This window comes from Lepisma saccharinum, chromosome 3, assembly GCF_977018435.1.
Source record: "Lepisma saccharinum chromosome 3, izLepSacc3.1, whole genome shotgun sequence".
NCBI lineage: Eukaryota > Metazoa > Arthropoda > Insecta > Zygentoma > Lepismatidae > Lepisma > Lepisma saccharinum.
In genome coordinates, this window is record NC_139231.1 from 35,886,740 (window position 1) to 35,903,357 (window position 16,618).

General features: G+C 37.6%; 1 protein-coding gene and 1 pseudogene across 1 annotated transcript; one reads left to right on the forward strand and one right to left on the reverse strand.

Moving 5' to 3' along the window:
- Positions 1-823: 823 nt before the first annotated feature.
- On the reverse strand, positions 824-10,612 carry mRpL34 (mitochondrial ribosomal protein L34). The gene is made up of 2 exons (XM_083119809.1): positions 10,498-10,612; positions 824-1,286 (listed from the first exon to the last, which is right to left on the reverse strand). The coding sequence occupies exons 1-2, from the start codon at positions 10,542-10,544 to the stop codon at positions 974-976; spliced, it is 360 nt and encodes a 119-aa protein (XP_082975935.1). The 5' UTR covers positions 10,545-10,612; the 3' UTR covers positions 824-973.
- Positions 10,613-15,085: 4,473 nt separating this feature from the next.
- LOC145985513 (protein GVQW3 pseudogene) lies at positions 15,086-15,487 on the forward strand (annotated as a pseudogene).
- The last annotated feature ends 1,131 nt before the right edge of the window (positions 15,488-16,618 follow it).

A 16,618-nucleotide genomic window follows, 5' to 3' on the forward strand; every position in this document is an offset into this window, starting at 1 on the left:
TATTTGTTTTTGCATTTATTTAATTCTGTTTATGTAAAGGATACAGCATTCAACAAAAGAAATAACAATAGTTGCGTGTATTACACATATCATGCAAATGTAAAATAATAAGTAGTTACGTCGAAATATAAATATTTACATGCAAATCTTGAGGTAACTATCGTTTTTCCCAAAATACATCAAATACATAGATTTTGAAGATTTCCTATACGATATTAAGGAAATAAATTTGTCTTAACCATTAGCGATTAACAGCAACTCCATATGCCTCAGTTTGTTGATCTGGCAATGGCGCGCTCCATTTAACCCATACTGACTTTTAAGGTTGAGACGCTCTATAGACGCCAGAGCCTCTTCACAAAGGCCAACCTCTTACATTCCCCGAAACGTTGAAGTCTTCATATGCATTTGGAGATGACAATATGCAATGAAGAATGGATGATCTAAATTTAATATGCAACAAAGCCTAGCTTCCTTGCCTCAGGCGATTCCATGAACATCCTTTCACCTTAGCATCCAGATAAGACACACAGTTGCTAACTTTAGCTCTTCCCCAACATTACACATTTTCAAGTTTAGAAAGTGTCATAAAGCAGTTACAGCTACTTTTGTTTTGCAATTAAACTTCCTTAAAAAAAAAAAAGGAACGTACCCATAATTGCATTACAACTAGCTACTTTCAACCACCTGATTTTAACCCCCCCCCCCACACACACACACCTAAAGCTAGGAGAAATAACAAAATATATGATATATATTTTATTACTTATGTATATGCATCTACAATGGTATCAATAGTTCTTCCATTTGTCACCTTTTACAATTTCTTTTTTTATTCTTCTACTGTCATCCCCAATGTAAGAATGAAGCACATATTAGTTGCTTACTTGCATAACTGTAAAGGTTTCAGGTAGAAATCAGTCTTGCCTAAACAAGCACTAACAACATTATCTGAAAAATTTCCATTTTTATTTCAGTGTGATAAAATATGCCTTCCTTTCAGTATTCTATTCATTAATATCCGCCGTCCTGCGAGAGTAGACATCCTTTTCTTCCAACCATGACGTTTGATTCTTTTCCTCTCACTGGGCTTGGGAAAATGATTTCTGATATTTGTTCTGATCTGCTGGAAATTTATTCCACTATCAACTTTTGTAAGAGGGGAAACAATGGATGGCAATCCGAAGATGCTATTTCCTGAACTCAGCATGTTCAATAGTGATGACTTTACAGGTACTGTAGTGCAGATACTTTTGTTCCACTGCTCAGTAACAGGAATGGATCTCCTGTAAACAAAATAGTTATTACTTCCTGTGTACTACATATACATAATTAGAAGCAAATCTATATCACATCTGCCTTAAAGTAAGTCCATGACACTGATTGCAGGCTCACCTGGTGGCTGACCTACCTACCTGTCCACCAATTGTCTTCGGGGGGGTGTGCCTCGATGGGTTGTGAACAATCTTAGTTGAAAAGTAAAAGTTATAGGGGCAACATCACCCCCACATAGCAATGTTGTCAGTTTTTGCCAGTTGTTATTAGTATGTTCATGCAGTGTTTTGTGTACTATTGCTCAACTTATAATCCGGTAACAGAATATTCCAGAAATGACTATCATGATACCTTACACCTCGTCTCTCCCCTGCTTTACAGTGCGTTTGGAAACCTGTGGTGTGTCCAATGCTCATTTGTTTCATCCAACCAGGAACATTCAGTGCCTTGTGGAATGAAAATACATGATGTCAGTTGCCAGCTGGAAATGAAACCAGTATAGTACATACCCAGTACTCAGACAAATAGATGTGGAATGAATAAGATTCCAGTAGAAGCATTAGGAAAGTTGTGTGAAAGGGCAAGCAATAAAATAATACACCACTACAATCATGAACACAGATGCTGATAGTAGATGTAGATGACTTGTATACCCATATATAAAAAAAAGTACTTTAGTATTATACGAACTACAGCATTGCATTGCTCAAGTGATTTATTGCTTGCTTTGTGTAAATGCATAATTGACATTCATTATGATAAGTACCTAACCTAAACTAATCAAATACAGTGTTCCTATTATGTCCATAAGTGTTTCTTTTGCTTCCCCAGAAAACAGGTAGTCCGTATAAAACTTACTACAGGAATATTTATAAAAATTAGTAACTTTCTGAAATTTTAAAATCTTACAAAGCTAATTAAAATTCTGGGACTGCCATGGGACAGTTGAACATGTTGAAATCTTGTCCCAATATTGCAGATAGCTAAAGCTGAAATTATGAATGCACTGGTTTTTGTGAAAGCAGGAAACTGGTCTCCAGTTATATCACAATGCACAAAGGGACATGCAAAAAGAAAGCAAGGGCAGAATCGAAGGGGACAGAAAAAAGTGGATACAGGAATGAACCACAACCCTAGAAGAAGTATGGAGAAACAATAATATTGTATGGGCTACTGAGAGAAAGAAAAACTATAGATGAGGAAGAAATAAGGACAATGTGTAATAATCATTTGCAAAAAAAAGACATGGAGGAAATTATCCTGCGAGTACAGGAAACATGTACAATATATAAAACAACTTTAAAAAAATGTGAAAAGTACAAAAAGAAATACCCTTTCATGTATACTTAAAACCATACACAGCTTACCATTAATTGCAAAAGCTTGTTCTATTATTACTGAAGCATGAAATTATCAGGTGTTCATTTTGTGAACCTTTCTTTTGATGCTCTTAATTTTAATCACTTCACAATTTTTAAAATTGACCTTTAGCAGATGAGATTCTCTCAAGATGACCACTTTCCAGGCATGTGTTTTTCAAACTTGCTGTGAATTATTTAACTAAAAATTGATCGAAAAGTAGTTGTTTATGATAGGGCTTTTACCAGAGGTGAAAGTTACCTCCCAATAATGAGAGTTAAAAAAAAGAACAACAAGCAGAAAATCGAATTTTTGTAAAAGGAAAAAATAGTATTCTGCATGCATAAATAATTGAAATTATTTTCGTGAAAAAAGCAACATACCACGGTTAGAATTGACAATACCGTAAGCTGGTAACGGTTCCGATTGTATTATGCTCTTTTTCAAAATATCGTACCAGAAACACTAACTGTCATAGGACTTTGGCAATCATTGTCACACGAAATTTGAACCTTTCTTAGAGTATTTAGCAGTGTTTCGATTTCGGAAAAGTACTTGTTAGTGTTGAAAAAAATACTTTAAAAATACCTTACACAACAATGTCTCCTCACGATATGCAAGGCATTCTCCGTTCATGGAAGCATCGTGAAGTACTGCTGTGGTAATTTAAACATTACGGAAGCTAATTAGCACAGTTATCTCCTGAAGGAAGCACAAATTATGTGAAAAAGAAGATGTTAAAAGTACCTTGCCAAAAACTCACATTTTCGCAAACTTCATGCATGACACAGACTACAACCGCTAGCTGTTCCTCTCTCCCCGAATGTTTGCAGGAGGTCCGAAATGGTTTCGTGTTTGAGAGAAGCAGTAGCGATATCTAGTAGTAATTAGGGGTGTGCAGGATGGAAAATTTTTAAAATCCCGACATTCGGAACAGGAAAAATTTGCAATTTCCCAACAAAGCCAATAAATTTTTGAGACTGGAAACGTTGAAAATTTCCCAGCAGCCACCCCCACCCGTACCGATTGATATATAACAGTCATTTTTTCAGGGCTAAACAAAAAAAATCATAAAAAAATGACCCGAATTGCCCACCAATTCCAGGCTCCGCCCCTAGGGTAATTGACCTACCGCCGCCTACTGCTACCGCGGCCCCGCCTCCACTCCGCTATGCTCCGGCTACCTGCCTTTTTCTATCGATTTCCTTTAAAGGCATGTTAGAACCAGGTCTTCGGGCTTCCCGTATAGCAGTTTCATAGCACTCATCATTCGCGAAACTATACATCAGACTAAACACAGTTGTTAAATCACATTTTCAAGTCATGTTCCCTTTGCCCTGGAAAATATCTGTAGCCCCCACCTGGATGTTTCCTTTGGCATACAAATTTTCCGAATAATTGATTCGATATGGGACTGTATTTGTGGTGTGGACAAGAACGACATTTGTGCAGGAAACCATTGTCAACACACCACTGAAAAGCTGTAGAGTTGTGAAGTTTTGTGAAGCCTGTAACGGTTCCATGTATCTCCGAACATTTTCCCTGCCAGACGAAAGTACACATTCACACACTGCACGTAAACGACTAGAATCAGCGAACCGATGCCGAAAACCCCTTCGTACCTCACGGATGTGACCCACAGAGAAGCGGAAGCTCGTCCGAAAGATGATAGTAAACAAATGGCTGTTGTCAACAGGAGGATTACATAGGAGTATATGGAAGTGGAAAACCTGTGTCAACAAAACACCCAGTAAGTTATCGCTAAAACTCCACAGTATGTGTTCACAGAAGTAAATCGAAATCGAACCATGTAAAAATTGAATTTGTAGCATGATGAAATCGCAATAAAACGAAAGAAACTTGGGCCCTGGAAGCCTCTATAATTTGTATGCTACTTCTTATACTCACGAAATAATTAGTCGCGGTGGTTTATCTGATGTTCACATGTTGGAGTGAAGTTAAGAAATTAATTATTGAGTTGTAGGAGTTGTATAATAAGCTTCTTCATTTTGGCATTCATTCTCCGTATAGAAGTATGTAAACCACATTTGTTGACATAAACAATTGGCGATCACAATCGGTTACGCTGTTTACAGCGTTGCAAGACTATTAACTTGAAACTTGGAAATCCTGGATCGTGCAGGAATGGCGAAAGATAAGAGTAAGAAAGTTGTTAATGTATCACAGATCGTGAAATGGAGTATGGAGGAGGATGTACAAGGACAAATTATGATTCAACGTAAATATGTGAATTTCAAATAGAATTCAACTCTTTTAAAATCATGTTTTCATTCGTATTTTCAATGTTTTCATTAAAAGGGACTCTATAGAAAAAGGTGGGGTAGCGGTAGGTCAATTACCCCAGGGGCAGAGCCCGGAATGCGGGTGGGGGCAATTAATACTACTTTTTTTCCAATTCAGATTCTATCCTTACCTTAAATTTTACATTTATGGAATCCTTGAATAATAAACTTTCCAACGATGTATCAAACATATTTTAAGAGGGATCGATTTGACATCCTTAAATCTTTGATTAAAAGTAGGTTTGGCAACAGGTCATCGAGCATACATAATTGCTAGTTACGAAACTGGAGTCTTCCGTGTAGAAACCTTGAAAGTATAGTACTACTAAATTAAGATTTTTCAATCGGTAAGTGATCACAAATTAGCAAATTCACGTTAAGGTTAGTTTAGTTTACATTAGGTTATGTCGTGGTAATATCAAGAACATCGTAAAATATTGTGATAAACATTGTTTTCATGGAAAAATCCAGTTTGTGTTCGGATCAGGGAGAGCTAAATTTCACTTATTTCGCAATTTCCAGACGTGACCCCCAAATTTTAACTTCATATTCGTGATTAGGTCTCATTTAGTGTGTACGCGAAATATTAACAAAATCGGAGAGGCTTCCGGTATTGTCAATCCACTACCATATGACCTTGAAGAATGTTTCGCAATGCAGAATATGTAAGTACGAGTGTTAAAAATGAAGAAATAAACGAGTAACAGGTGTTGTGCCTATAATAATAATAATAATAATAATAATTTTTATTGTAGAAACATGTGAGAACATCACATGTATTACAATCGTCAGAAATATACATATAAAGTATTATCTATAGATCTTACAAAAAAAAAAGCATCCAAAAAGCATTTTAGAAACGTAACACCACTTACATAAATTTAGTAGTTAACATTATTGTTTTACAATCATAACTATTTTACCTAATACAATTAATTTCAAAGAATTCTTCTACTCTATATATACAGTTATCGGTTAATATTTTTTGTACTTTTCTTTTGAATTCTAAAAAGGGCAGTTGCCTTAAAGACAGAGGGAGAGCATTGTGAAACTTAACTGACATGTAGTAGAAGGTTTTTTGTGTCTTCTTGTAATTACATCTAAACAATCCTAAACAATCCCTATTTCTGGTTTGATAGGCATGTGAACACATATGAAATTGGTACCCTCAAAAGCACACCACACTGGATGCAAACACCTCCACAATCTCCAGATGTTAATCCCACAGAGCATGTGTGGAGGGAAACATACGCAAACACAACATTTACAACAGAAATGATATGAACGAGCTCTAATGACAGAATGGCGCAATATTTCACAGGAAACGACAAGTAATTTGGTTCGATCAATGCCACGACGGGTGGAAGCTATCCTTAAAAACAAAGGAGGGTCAATCAAGCATTAACCATGTGTAAGGATGACACACTTTTATTTTCATGTATGGCAGACGAATATTAGGTAAATATGTAGTAACGCCCGAACGGATTTCTTCATTTTTACAGAAGGTACTACTTACTGTAATCAATTTCTCTGACGTTGTGGAAGTTCGTGAAGGTGTTTTCTTTGATCGTTTAAGCAGTAACAGTTCCGTATATCTGAAACATGAAAATCAGATATTTTGTGTTTCTCATGGTTCGTACTTACCAATTGTGTATTGCGGAACATAGTTCAAGGTGCCATTATGCTTTTTACACGAAAACAAACACAATTTTTCACATTCCGAGTGCTTTTTTTATTCCTTTCTTCGCTTCCGGAACAAACAATATGGCGTGCACATCTTGACTCACAATGTGGGTATGCAGTGTTTCAACCTACTTCAATGAAAAATACTTATCATGTTCGTCACCGGTGGAAATTATACATTATGGACGGATACCCGACGACAGCCCCACGAACCACTCACGGATAGCCCCACGAACCATTTCCATAAGGATAGGTTAGGCAAGCATAGTAAAAAAAAAAGTTTGAAATACTGACAGTGGGTTACGTCATCGAACGTGCAGAGCATGTAGTTCATGTAGCGAAATCAATGACAATTGTGCGTTGGCAAGTTATTTCTCTTGAAAAATACATGATTTCCAGGTCAAATAGATTCCTCGATGAAAGAAAATACCTCGACGAACGTTGGAAAGCTTCCAGAAACTCATTTCTGTAAGTAATTTCTTCTACAAAGATGAAGAAATGTGTTTCCGATATACGGAACTGTTACCATTTAAGCTTTCCTACCCAGAATTCCTATTTCTTTCCTGAGAAATATTTCCAATATGCAGAGGCGATTGTAATTGAACTTGTAAAATGCAATGTACAAGAAAAGAGAGTATATTTTATCTACTCATGATTTATTTTTAACTATCTTAACGTAACCTAACATGTTTGGTAACAGTTCCGTATATCGGAAACACATTTTTACAGAAGAAACTCCTTACAGAAATGAGTTTCTGCAAGCTTTCCAACATTCTTCGAGGTATTTTCTTTCATCGTGGAATCTATTTGACCGGGAAATCATGTATTTTTCAGGAGAAATAACTCACTGACGCACAATTGCCATTGTTTTCGCTACGTGAACTGCATGCTCTGCACGTTCGATGACATAACCCACTGTCAGTGTTTCAAACTCCTTTTTTTTAATACTATGCTTGCTTAACCCAACCAAACCTAACCTTATGGAAATGGTTCATGGGGCTATCCATCAGCTACCGTGCATAATGGTTCGTGAAGCTATCCATGAATGGTCCGTGGGGCTATCACTCAGCTACCCGTGCATAATGTATAATTCCCAACGGTGACGAACATTATAGTAGGTATTTTTTGTTGAAGAAGGTTGAAACACTGCATACCCAAAACATGAGTCAAGATGTGCCCGCCATATTGTGTGTTCCGGAAGCAAAGAAAGGAATAAAAGGTAAAATTTCAGTAACCGCCAAGCGTCGGAAATTCCTTTTCTTCTTTTTCAAATTGGTACTTACGTATTCTGCATTCCTAAGGATTCTTGAAGGTGCCATTTAGTTTTTTTCACGAAAAAAATCTCAATTTTTGACATATCGAGTAATTCTTGTTTGTTCATCTTCCCTTGCGTTACAAGCAATATGGCGGAAAAATCTTGACTAGGGCTGTCAATGATCAGTGGTTATGCAGTGTGGTAAGACTCTAGTTTACGTCCTTTTCCTAAGGAATACGTGTCATATTTCGTTGGAAAGCTTATTTTATAATGAATTCAAAAACGTAAATCCCAAAGCGAGGAAAAATTTCCTGGAGGAGTAAATCGAGAAAAACCGATGTTGTCCGGATATGCGTAATTGAACGTACTGAGGATTTTTTCGATGATTAAGCACATATTTAGGGGTAAAATGAGTGTTAATGGAACCTAACCTAACCTCGTAGGCATACCTCGTTATCGTGAACAGAAAGTGTGAAAAGAAAAAGGTACTTACCCGAAGAGATGCCGGCTGCTACACCACGAACGCAAAGAAGCAATCACCATGCAGATAAGGACGTAAAGTAGAGTCTAACCTGCAGTGTTGCAACCTTTTTAATCGAAAAACACTTACTTTCGTATTTTTTTCCAGTTCCGAAAACCCCACGAACCATGCACGGCAAGGTTAGGTTAGGCAAACATAGTTAAAATTGTAGTCTTCAAAATTGTTAAAAACATTCATAAATAGCCCCACGAATCATTCATAAATAGTCCCATGAACAGCAAGGTTAGGTTAAGGTGAGGAGATACAATTACGCACCAATTGTGCATTTATTTCAGTATCGCCCGAATGGGCACTGCTACTAAAACAAACCCTGGGTGTATGCAAGAGTATGAATTTCTCTCCATGTTGCAAGTGCAAACAATTTGTTATGTTGATTATTAAGCTGGACACGATGTTTGAAAAATATGATGAATAATAATTTTCGGAATCCCATGTATTCCTTATGGGGAATCAACTTCAACATCAAGTTACGGCTAATCCAATGGAAGTTTAGACTTTTCCGCTGGTGAAATTCATCTTCGAACTGCCCTCTTCCCGTTGACATCTCTTTCTATTCCATCGGAAGTTTTATATTCACAAGAGAATGAATCAAATCATACTCCCATATGATCAATGCTTTTTCCCTTGCCTCCTGGTAGTGTTGCCAAACCTGATGGGCATAAAAGAACTAAATTTCATCTTAAATGGAGTTAAAACTGACTCTCATGAAGCTAGATTTACGATGGCTGGATAAAGTGCCTTCTAGGGTAATGTTAGTTGTCAAAGGAGTGGGGCACTGCTATTATCGTTAACTTTAAATTGATGATAGTTTATTCTTAGTTTTCAACATCTAGATCCGGCGGCATCGCCCATCTCAATAATCCACCAATGGTGGTATGAAATCGAAAGTAAAGAATTCCCTGACGACAATATTATGCCAATTTCAATTCTAACATTGCCCTATAAAGAAGTAGCTGGGGAGATAAGAGAGAGTGGGGCGACGCAGTCAATATAACAATATCAAGTCACGTGCAAAATGTATAATTATGACGAAAGGTGGTCTACGTGGGTCGGAACCAGTGATGGCATCATAGTGGGGCACAGGGGGTGGGCATCCCAGTTCACAGCCGAACGAGTGCACGAAAGATTGATTGATTGATTTAGTTTATTTTACTTCGCGTTTTGTGCCTCTTGGCTAATTTGTGAAGATGGGGATGAGTGATGAAATTGATGAATGAACATTCGCAAACAACCAAGCCCGAGCGGGATTCGAACCCGGGACCCTTGGCGTCACAGCGCGATGTGCTAACCACTCGGCCACAGGATCCGGCTAGAGGGCACGAAAGAGCCAGATCTGGCTCCAAGAGAGATAAGTTGGCACACTGCCATGGACGGAAGGGCTTGGGAAGACTCTGTGGAAATTGTATCCCATGCCCTTAAGTTCAGTTAGGTAAGCAAACAGTTAAAATTGTCGTGTTCTTGCAAAAAAAAAACGGCGTGTCTGGGAACACTGACCGGGGGTTACATCATCGAGCATAAGCAGCATTTGGTTCACGTAGTAGGAGGACATAGAGGCAACAGCTTTCGTGCATCGGAGACACATTAATCTTCAAAAATACATGATTTACCGGCTGCAAATCGACAGAACACAAGCACGACGCGCTATGAACCTCGACGAGTGCACGCCATATTGTCTGTTACACAAGCGAAACAAGGAAGACAAATAATGACTCGTAATACCAAAGTTGACACTATTTTATGGAAAAAGGCATAACTTCACCTTAAAGAATCTTCCGCAATGCAGAACAGGTAAGTATCAATGCTAAAATTAACGAAATAAACGAGTGACAGGTGTTCGGCCGATACTACACTATTAATGAATACTCATTTGGCATCAGACGATGCGTGTTAGTGTATCTCCTGTTGTAATTCACTTTGTATGACAAATACGAAAGTTGATGCCAGTTTATGGAATCTAATAACCCATTCCTATGTCCAGACGAATACTTTCTGGAGCCACTGTATTTCATTTACTGTGTTCGTTCGTTAGATCACAATCGAGTTAGTTTTAGAAGATTTATGCAAATAGATTTAAAACTTACCGTATCAAACTTCTAAGCATTCCTGACACGACTGTGAAGGCGAACATTTTCCGATTTTTTAAATATATAGCTCTAATAATGTCCTAAACAGTTGTTCTTTTTTTTTTAAAAAAAAATAATTGGTATTGGAAAGACAAACGTGACACAGACGGAAGACGATTAGCAGATATCCACAGATTATTGGATGGACTTCTTCTTCTTCTTCGTGAACCTTACCGCCGGGTATATGGCAGTTTTGGTCAAAGATCTGCGATATAGTACACTTATGAGCAGAAATACCATTGAATCGAAGTCATAGTAAGTTGTGGTCGTAAATATATTGTAATTACACTTCACTGTACTTTAGCACTGATCAGAAGCTTGAACATACACACAAATTTCAAAATTGAATACCACTCTGTCTGGCAAAACTATATAATATCCACACCGTACGAGGTGAAGGAGACGATAATAGGGACGGTATGGATATGGGAAATGGTATTTTGGCTCTGTGTAAACTGTTAAAAAGAGCGTGTCTGTGTTTGCTCCTTAACGGGCAATGGAAGAAGAGATGAACTGGCGTTTGTTTGTTTTCTCCGCAATCACAAGCAGGGGAGGGATTTTGATAGCCTTGCTAGGTGTTCGTTTGTGCAAACGTGTCCCGTCCGTAGGCGAAGTGTGAAAGTTATCACTTCACGAGGAAGTTTCAGTTTATGAAACCAGGGTCGACTGACTACTTTTTCTGCGTACCATTTATAAGTGGTCGTATTTGCAATTTGATTAAGTGCCCGAGCTTCCCATTGGGAATTAAGTTTCATTTTGGGATTGAGTCTGTGGTTACAGATGTGATTGTGTAAGTGATTTGTTGCAAAGTTAATTTTGTGTTCTAAGTTAGAATTTGAGACTTTATAGTATACTGTTTGAATATTAGTGTCGTTCTAAATATGTGTGCGACAATGTGAACATTAATTCATGAAAAAATCTAAAGGCCGTAAAGCCAAATTTGCTGGTACAAAACCAGATGAATCCAACATGGACACGGACATTAGTGCCATGGAACTTTCCAGCAACCTGAAAATCATAACTTCTGTAGAAGAAGTTAATAAGTTGAATTCTCAGTGTAATAATATAGATTACACCCAACAAATTAGTAAATCAAGTTCCAAAAAAGTTTATGAGCAACAGGTATTGAAGTACAGAAGTAATCATTTAGGTCCGTATGAAATATTTGTGAAATCTAAACATCAGGATGCCTCAGGTGGAAATGGCAAAGGAAACATTGGTCAACTTCACATTTTAAAATTAGGTCAAATAGTCAGCAAAGAAAATATTAGAGGTTTGAAAGAGATAGATAGCCTTGCGAAAAATCTAGCTAGACTTACATTTACATCTAATTATGCAAATGATTTCCTTTCGAATCCATTACTGTTACAGAATAATTGGGAAGGTTTTGTTCCATCACACCGAGTACGAAGAATGGGAATTATGAATAAGTGAAGATGAAATTTTGCAAAATATAAATTCATCAACAGCCAAAGTAATAAAGGTAAAACGCATTGTGAAGTATAAGTACGAGGAGGGTACTCGCGTTGCTGTTCCAACTCGAACGGTAATTGTAACATTCGACTCGCAATCCTTACCACAATATGTCACACTGTTTTACAAAAAGTTTGATATTGATAGGTACATTCCCTTGATTAAACAGTGCACTAATTGTTTTTATTATGGGCACTTCAGGGCTAATTGCAAAAGTAAATTAAAATGCAAACGCTGTGGTGAGAATCACGAATCGTCCTCTTGCACAAATAAGATCAAGTGTTTCCATTGTAATCAGGAGCACACTGCAATTGACAAAAACTGTCCTGAAAAATAACGCCAAAAGGAAATAATCAAAATTATGACAGTTCAGAATGTTACGTTTAACGAAGCTATGAAGAAAGTCCCAAAAATTAACTATATGTATGGATATGAACAGATATCTACTGGCCATGTTCAGGAAATAGAGAAGACAGTAATGCCATTTACATATGCTTCGATATCTAACAATTCGAGTAGCACCTCATATCATAATAATATAATACAAGATCAATACAGTGTATCTAATAAAAGGCCATTGTACAGTTCAAAGAAAGCTGGAAAATATTTGGAAGAGACTGAGTCTTCTCAAGGAAAACGCCAGAAATCTTCTCAAACATTGAAACCATTTGGATAAAATGAATATAAAAAGAGAATGACAAACCCTGATTATTCTTTGTCAGGATCTCGAAAAGACAATGCTCCGGATTTGTCGACAACATGCCAACTAAATAAATTATTTGTTCTTGCAGAGGCGGCTCAAGCTATCCAGCCAAATCGGGCACAAGAACAAAATTCTACAAAATTCCTAAATAATTTTTCATTATTTATAGAACAATTATGTAGCCTAGCAGGGACTTCGACATTGAACGTTAACCAGGACTGGACTTGCATTGCTACAAGTATTTTGCAATACTTATTTCAACAACCAGCATGCCAGACAAAGTCTTGAAAATATTACAATCGAATATACGAAGTGTAATTCCTAATAGACATAATTTACAACATATTTTATCTTATTTTTCTGCAGATGTCCTTCTTATACAAGAAACGTGGTTGAAAACTGACTCAACATTGAAGTTTAAAGGTTACAATTGGATAAGAGATGATCGTTTAGATGGATACGGTGGTTCAGCTATAGGTGTCAAAAGAAATATACAGTATGACATTATTTTGTTTCAAAATATAAACAGTCAAATTCAGATTACAGGTGTTCGGATTGCTGATACGTCTTATGTATCAATTTACTGCCCTCCCACAGTGAACCTCCCTGTTACAGTGTGGCAGAATATCGTTGGGCAGCTTCCACCAAACACTTCATTTGTGCTGGCAGAGGACATTAATGCACACCACCCTATGTGGGGCTGTTCTCTAAGTGATCGATCAGGTAAAGATTTGTATAATTACTTGCAAGATTCCTCAGCTGTATTACTCAACGACGGAACACCTACAATAATCTCAAGACCTAATGAACAGCCGAGTGCTCCAGACATAACTATTACCTCAAATGATATAGCTTCAAAAATCCATTGGAGTGTATTAGAGAAGTGTTACAACAGTGGCCACATGCCAATTATGATAACCTTTCAACATAATAAAAATATAACGCTCTGAACAAAACAATAGTCAATATATATCAAGAAGGGTTGAATGGCAGAAATTCTCCGGAAATGTAAACAATGCAATAAAGAATGAATTGTTGAAACAAGAAGTATCGTATGACACATTGGTGTCTCTCATTCGACAAGAACAAATAAATGCAACAGTATCTAATTTTGGATGTAGAAGAAAAGTGACTCCGTGGTGGACAACGGATTGCCAGAGATGGGTAAACGAACGACAAAAGCATACATAAATTATAAGGAGAATCCTACCATCAATCATTTTATTAGATATAAAGAAATTGCAGCAAAAACTCAGAGGTTCCTAAAGAAATCAAAATCATACTTTTGGAAGTCATTTTGCTCTACATTAACTAAAGATTCTTCTATTTCAGTGACTTGGAAAATAATAAGAAGTATGTCCAATAATAATACTTGTCATTATTTTGGAGGAGATATCAATTCAGCCTGGATAAAAGAATTTCACCGCAAGTTGACACCAGATACGGTTGAAACTAATCTTTGTCAATTGTTAAACTCTATGAAATATCCAGAAACATCCACGTTAGAATCGCTATTCACTATGGATGAATTAGAATATGTTGTTCATAAACGAAATATAACGTCTCCGGGTTTAGATGGTATTACATACGAATGTATTCAACACTGGTTAGGGCCTCCCCCATGGCGTAGTGGTAGCGTCATTGCCTTGTAATCAAGGGGTCCCGGGTTCGATACCCGGTGGAGGCACAAGTGGTTCGGATCCCACTTTAAACTGTAGGTCCAGTCCCGATTAGCCTTACTGTGCATAAAGTGGACTTAAAACAGTAACTCAAACCAAGTAACTCAACACTGGCCTTTGAATGGATATGAAATTTTACTAAATACATACAATTCAATATGGAATAGTGGAGAAATTCCATCACAGTGGAAAGAAGTGGTGATAATACCCACATTAAAACCAGGTAAACAATCAGGAATACATACGAACTATAGACCTATTGCAATGTCATCATGCCTTGCTAAATTATATGGACATTTAATACTGAACAGACTCACATGGTGGGTCGAATATAATCAGAAATTACCGAAACATCAGATGGGATTTAGGAAAGGAACTGGAACAGTAGATGTATTAGCGACACTAATTTTAGATATATGGCTATCTTTCATACGGCGGGAATTTTGTATCATAGTTTTTCTCGATCTAAGTAGCGCCTATGATTCTGTCCTTCCAAATACGAGGTGCGGCAATTAAATAACGAGACTGCGCACCTCCTGTCGCGTAGGATAGTGGGGGGGAGTTAGCTATTGATGTGTTATTGATATTGAACCTTCATGCGCACCCACTGTTTGTTTCATGATTCTGAAAGCTTTTCTTTTCTTTGCAAGCTTGCTTGAAGAGGACAGTGTTCTGTAGTAGTGCCGGAATCATGGTGGACAATAAAGTTGAGCAGCGCATTAACATCAAATTTCTGGTGAAATTAAAAAAAACACCGACGGAATGTTGTGCAATGTTAAAAAAGGTGTATGGTGATAAAGCTATGTCACGTGCGCGAGTGTTCGAATGGCACAAACGATTTTCAGAAGGGAGGGAGGAGGTTGAAGATGATGAACGTCCCGGCTGCCCTGTGAGTTCAAGAAAGGACGACAATGTTCAAACAATTCATGAACTTGTGCGGAAAGACAGACGTCTGAGCATTCGGATGCTCGCAGACATGATGAACATTAGCAAAGAGACAGTAAGACAAATTTTGCATGAGAATTTAAACATGACAAAAGTGTGTGCAAGAATTGTTCCGAAAAACCTCTGTCAGGACCAAAAAGACAATTGAAAGGCCATTTGCTGTGACATCATGGAACGACTCAAAGCAGACCCAGAATTGCTAACACGTGTCATCACATGTGATGAAACATGGATTTTTCAATATGATCCCGAGACCAAGGGAAGACTCCCACATCGCCAAGAATGAAAAAAGCACGAATGAGCAAGTCGAAACTGAAGGCAATGCTCATCGTTTTTTTCGATATCAGGGGTATCATCATGACTGAATGGGTGCCTCAGGGTCAAACGGTGAATCAGACCTACTACAAAGAAGTCCTAAGCAAACTGAGGGAAAGAATAAGGAAGAAGAGACCGGATTTGTGGAAGAACGATGCATGGATCCTCCACCAGGATACTGCGTCTGCCCATAATGCCCTTCCTGTGAAGCAGTTTTTAGCCGCCAAGCGCATTCCTGTGCTCGACCATCCTCCGTATTCCCCAGACCTGGCCCCCTGTGACTTTTATCTCTTCCCAAAAGTGAAAAGTGCATTGAAGGGAACACATTTTCACTCCGTGGAAGAGGTGAAACGTAAAACGGCAGAGTTGTTGAACAGTGTGACATCTGATGACCTACAGCATTGCTTTGAACAATCGAAGACACGTATGCAGCGGTGTATTGATAGGGGAGGGGAGTATATTGAAGGGGATACCAGTCAATTGTAACTTTCTTGCAATACATCACAGTTATGACACCAGTCTCGTTATTTAATTGCCACACCTCGTATACTGTTACAAAAATTGGAGAAAATGAACGTTCCACGTAATTTTATAAAAAGTATTCTTGGATTATTATTGGCACGTAAGTTGTACATTCGATATGGAGGACATTTATCCACCGCACGTTATACACATAAAGGTCTACCACAAGGCGCAGTGCTGAGTCCCATGCTATTTAATATGTACACGGCAGATTTAGGCTCAAAAATTCTTCAACACACTCGTCTATTACAATATGCAGATGATATTGTTATATACACTAGTAGTAAAAATATTCAAGAAGGGGCTCAAAAAATTCAAAAATCTCTGTATGAATTATCATCATGGTGTGATATCAATGGAATTGAAGTAAATCCAGATAAGTCTTCGGTGTAGTTTTTAATAAGAAGAGATCTCATTCATGCATATCAATAAATATAAACGG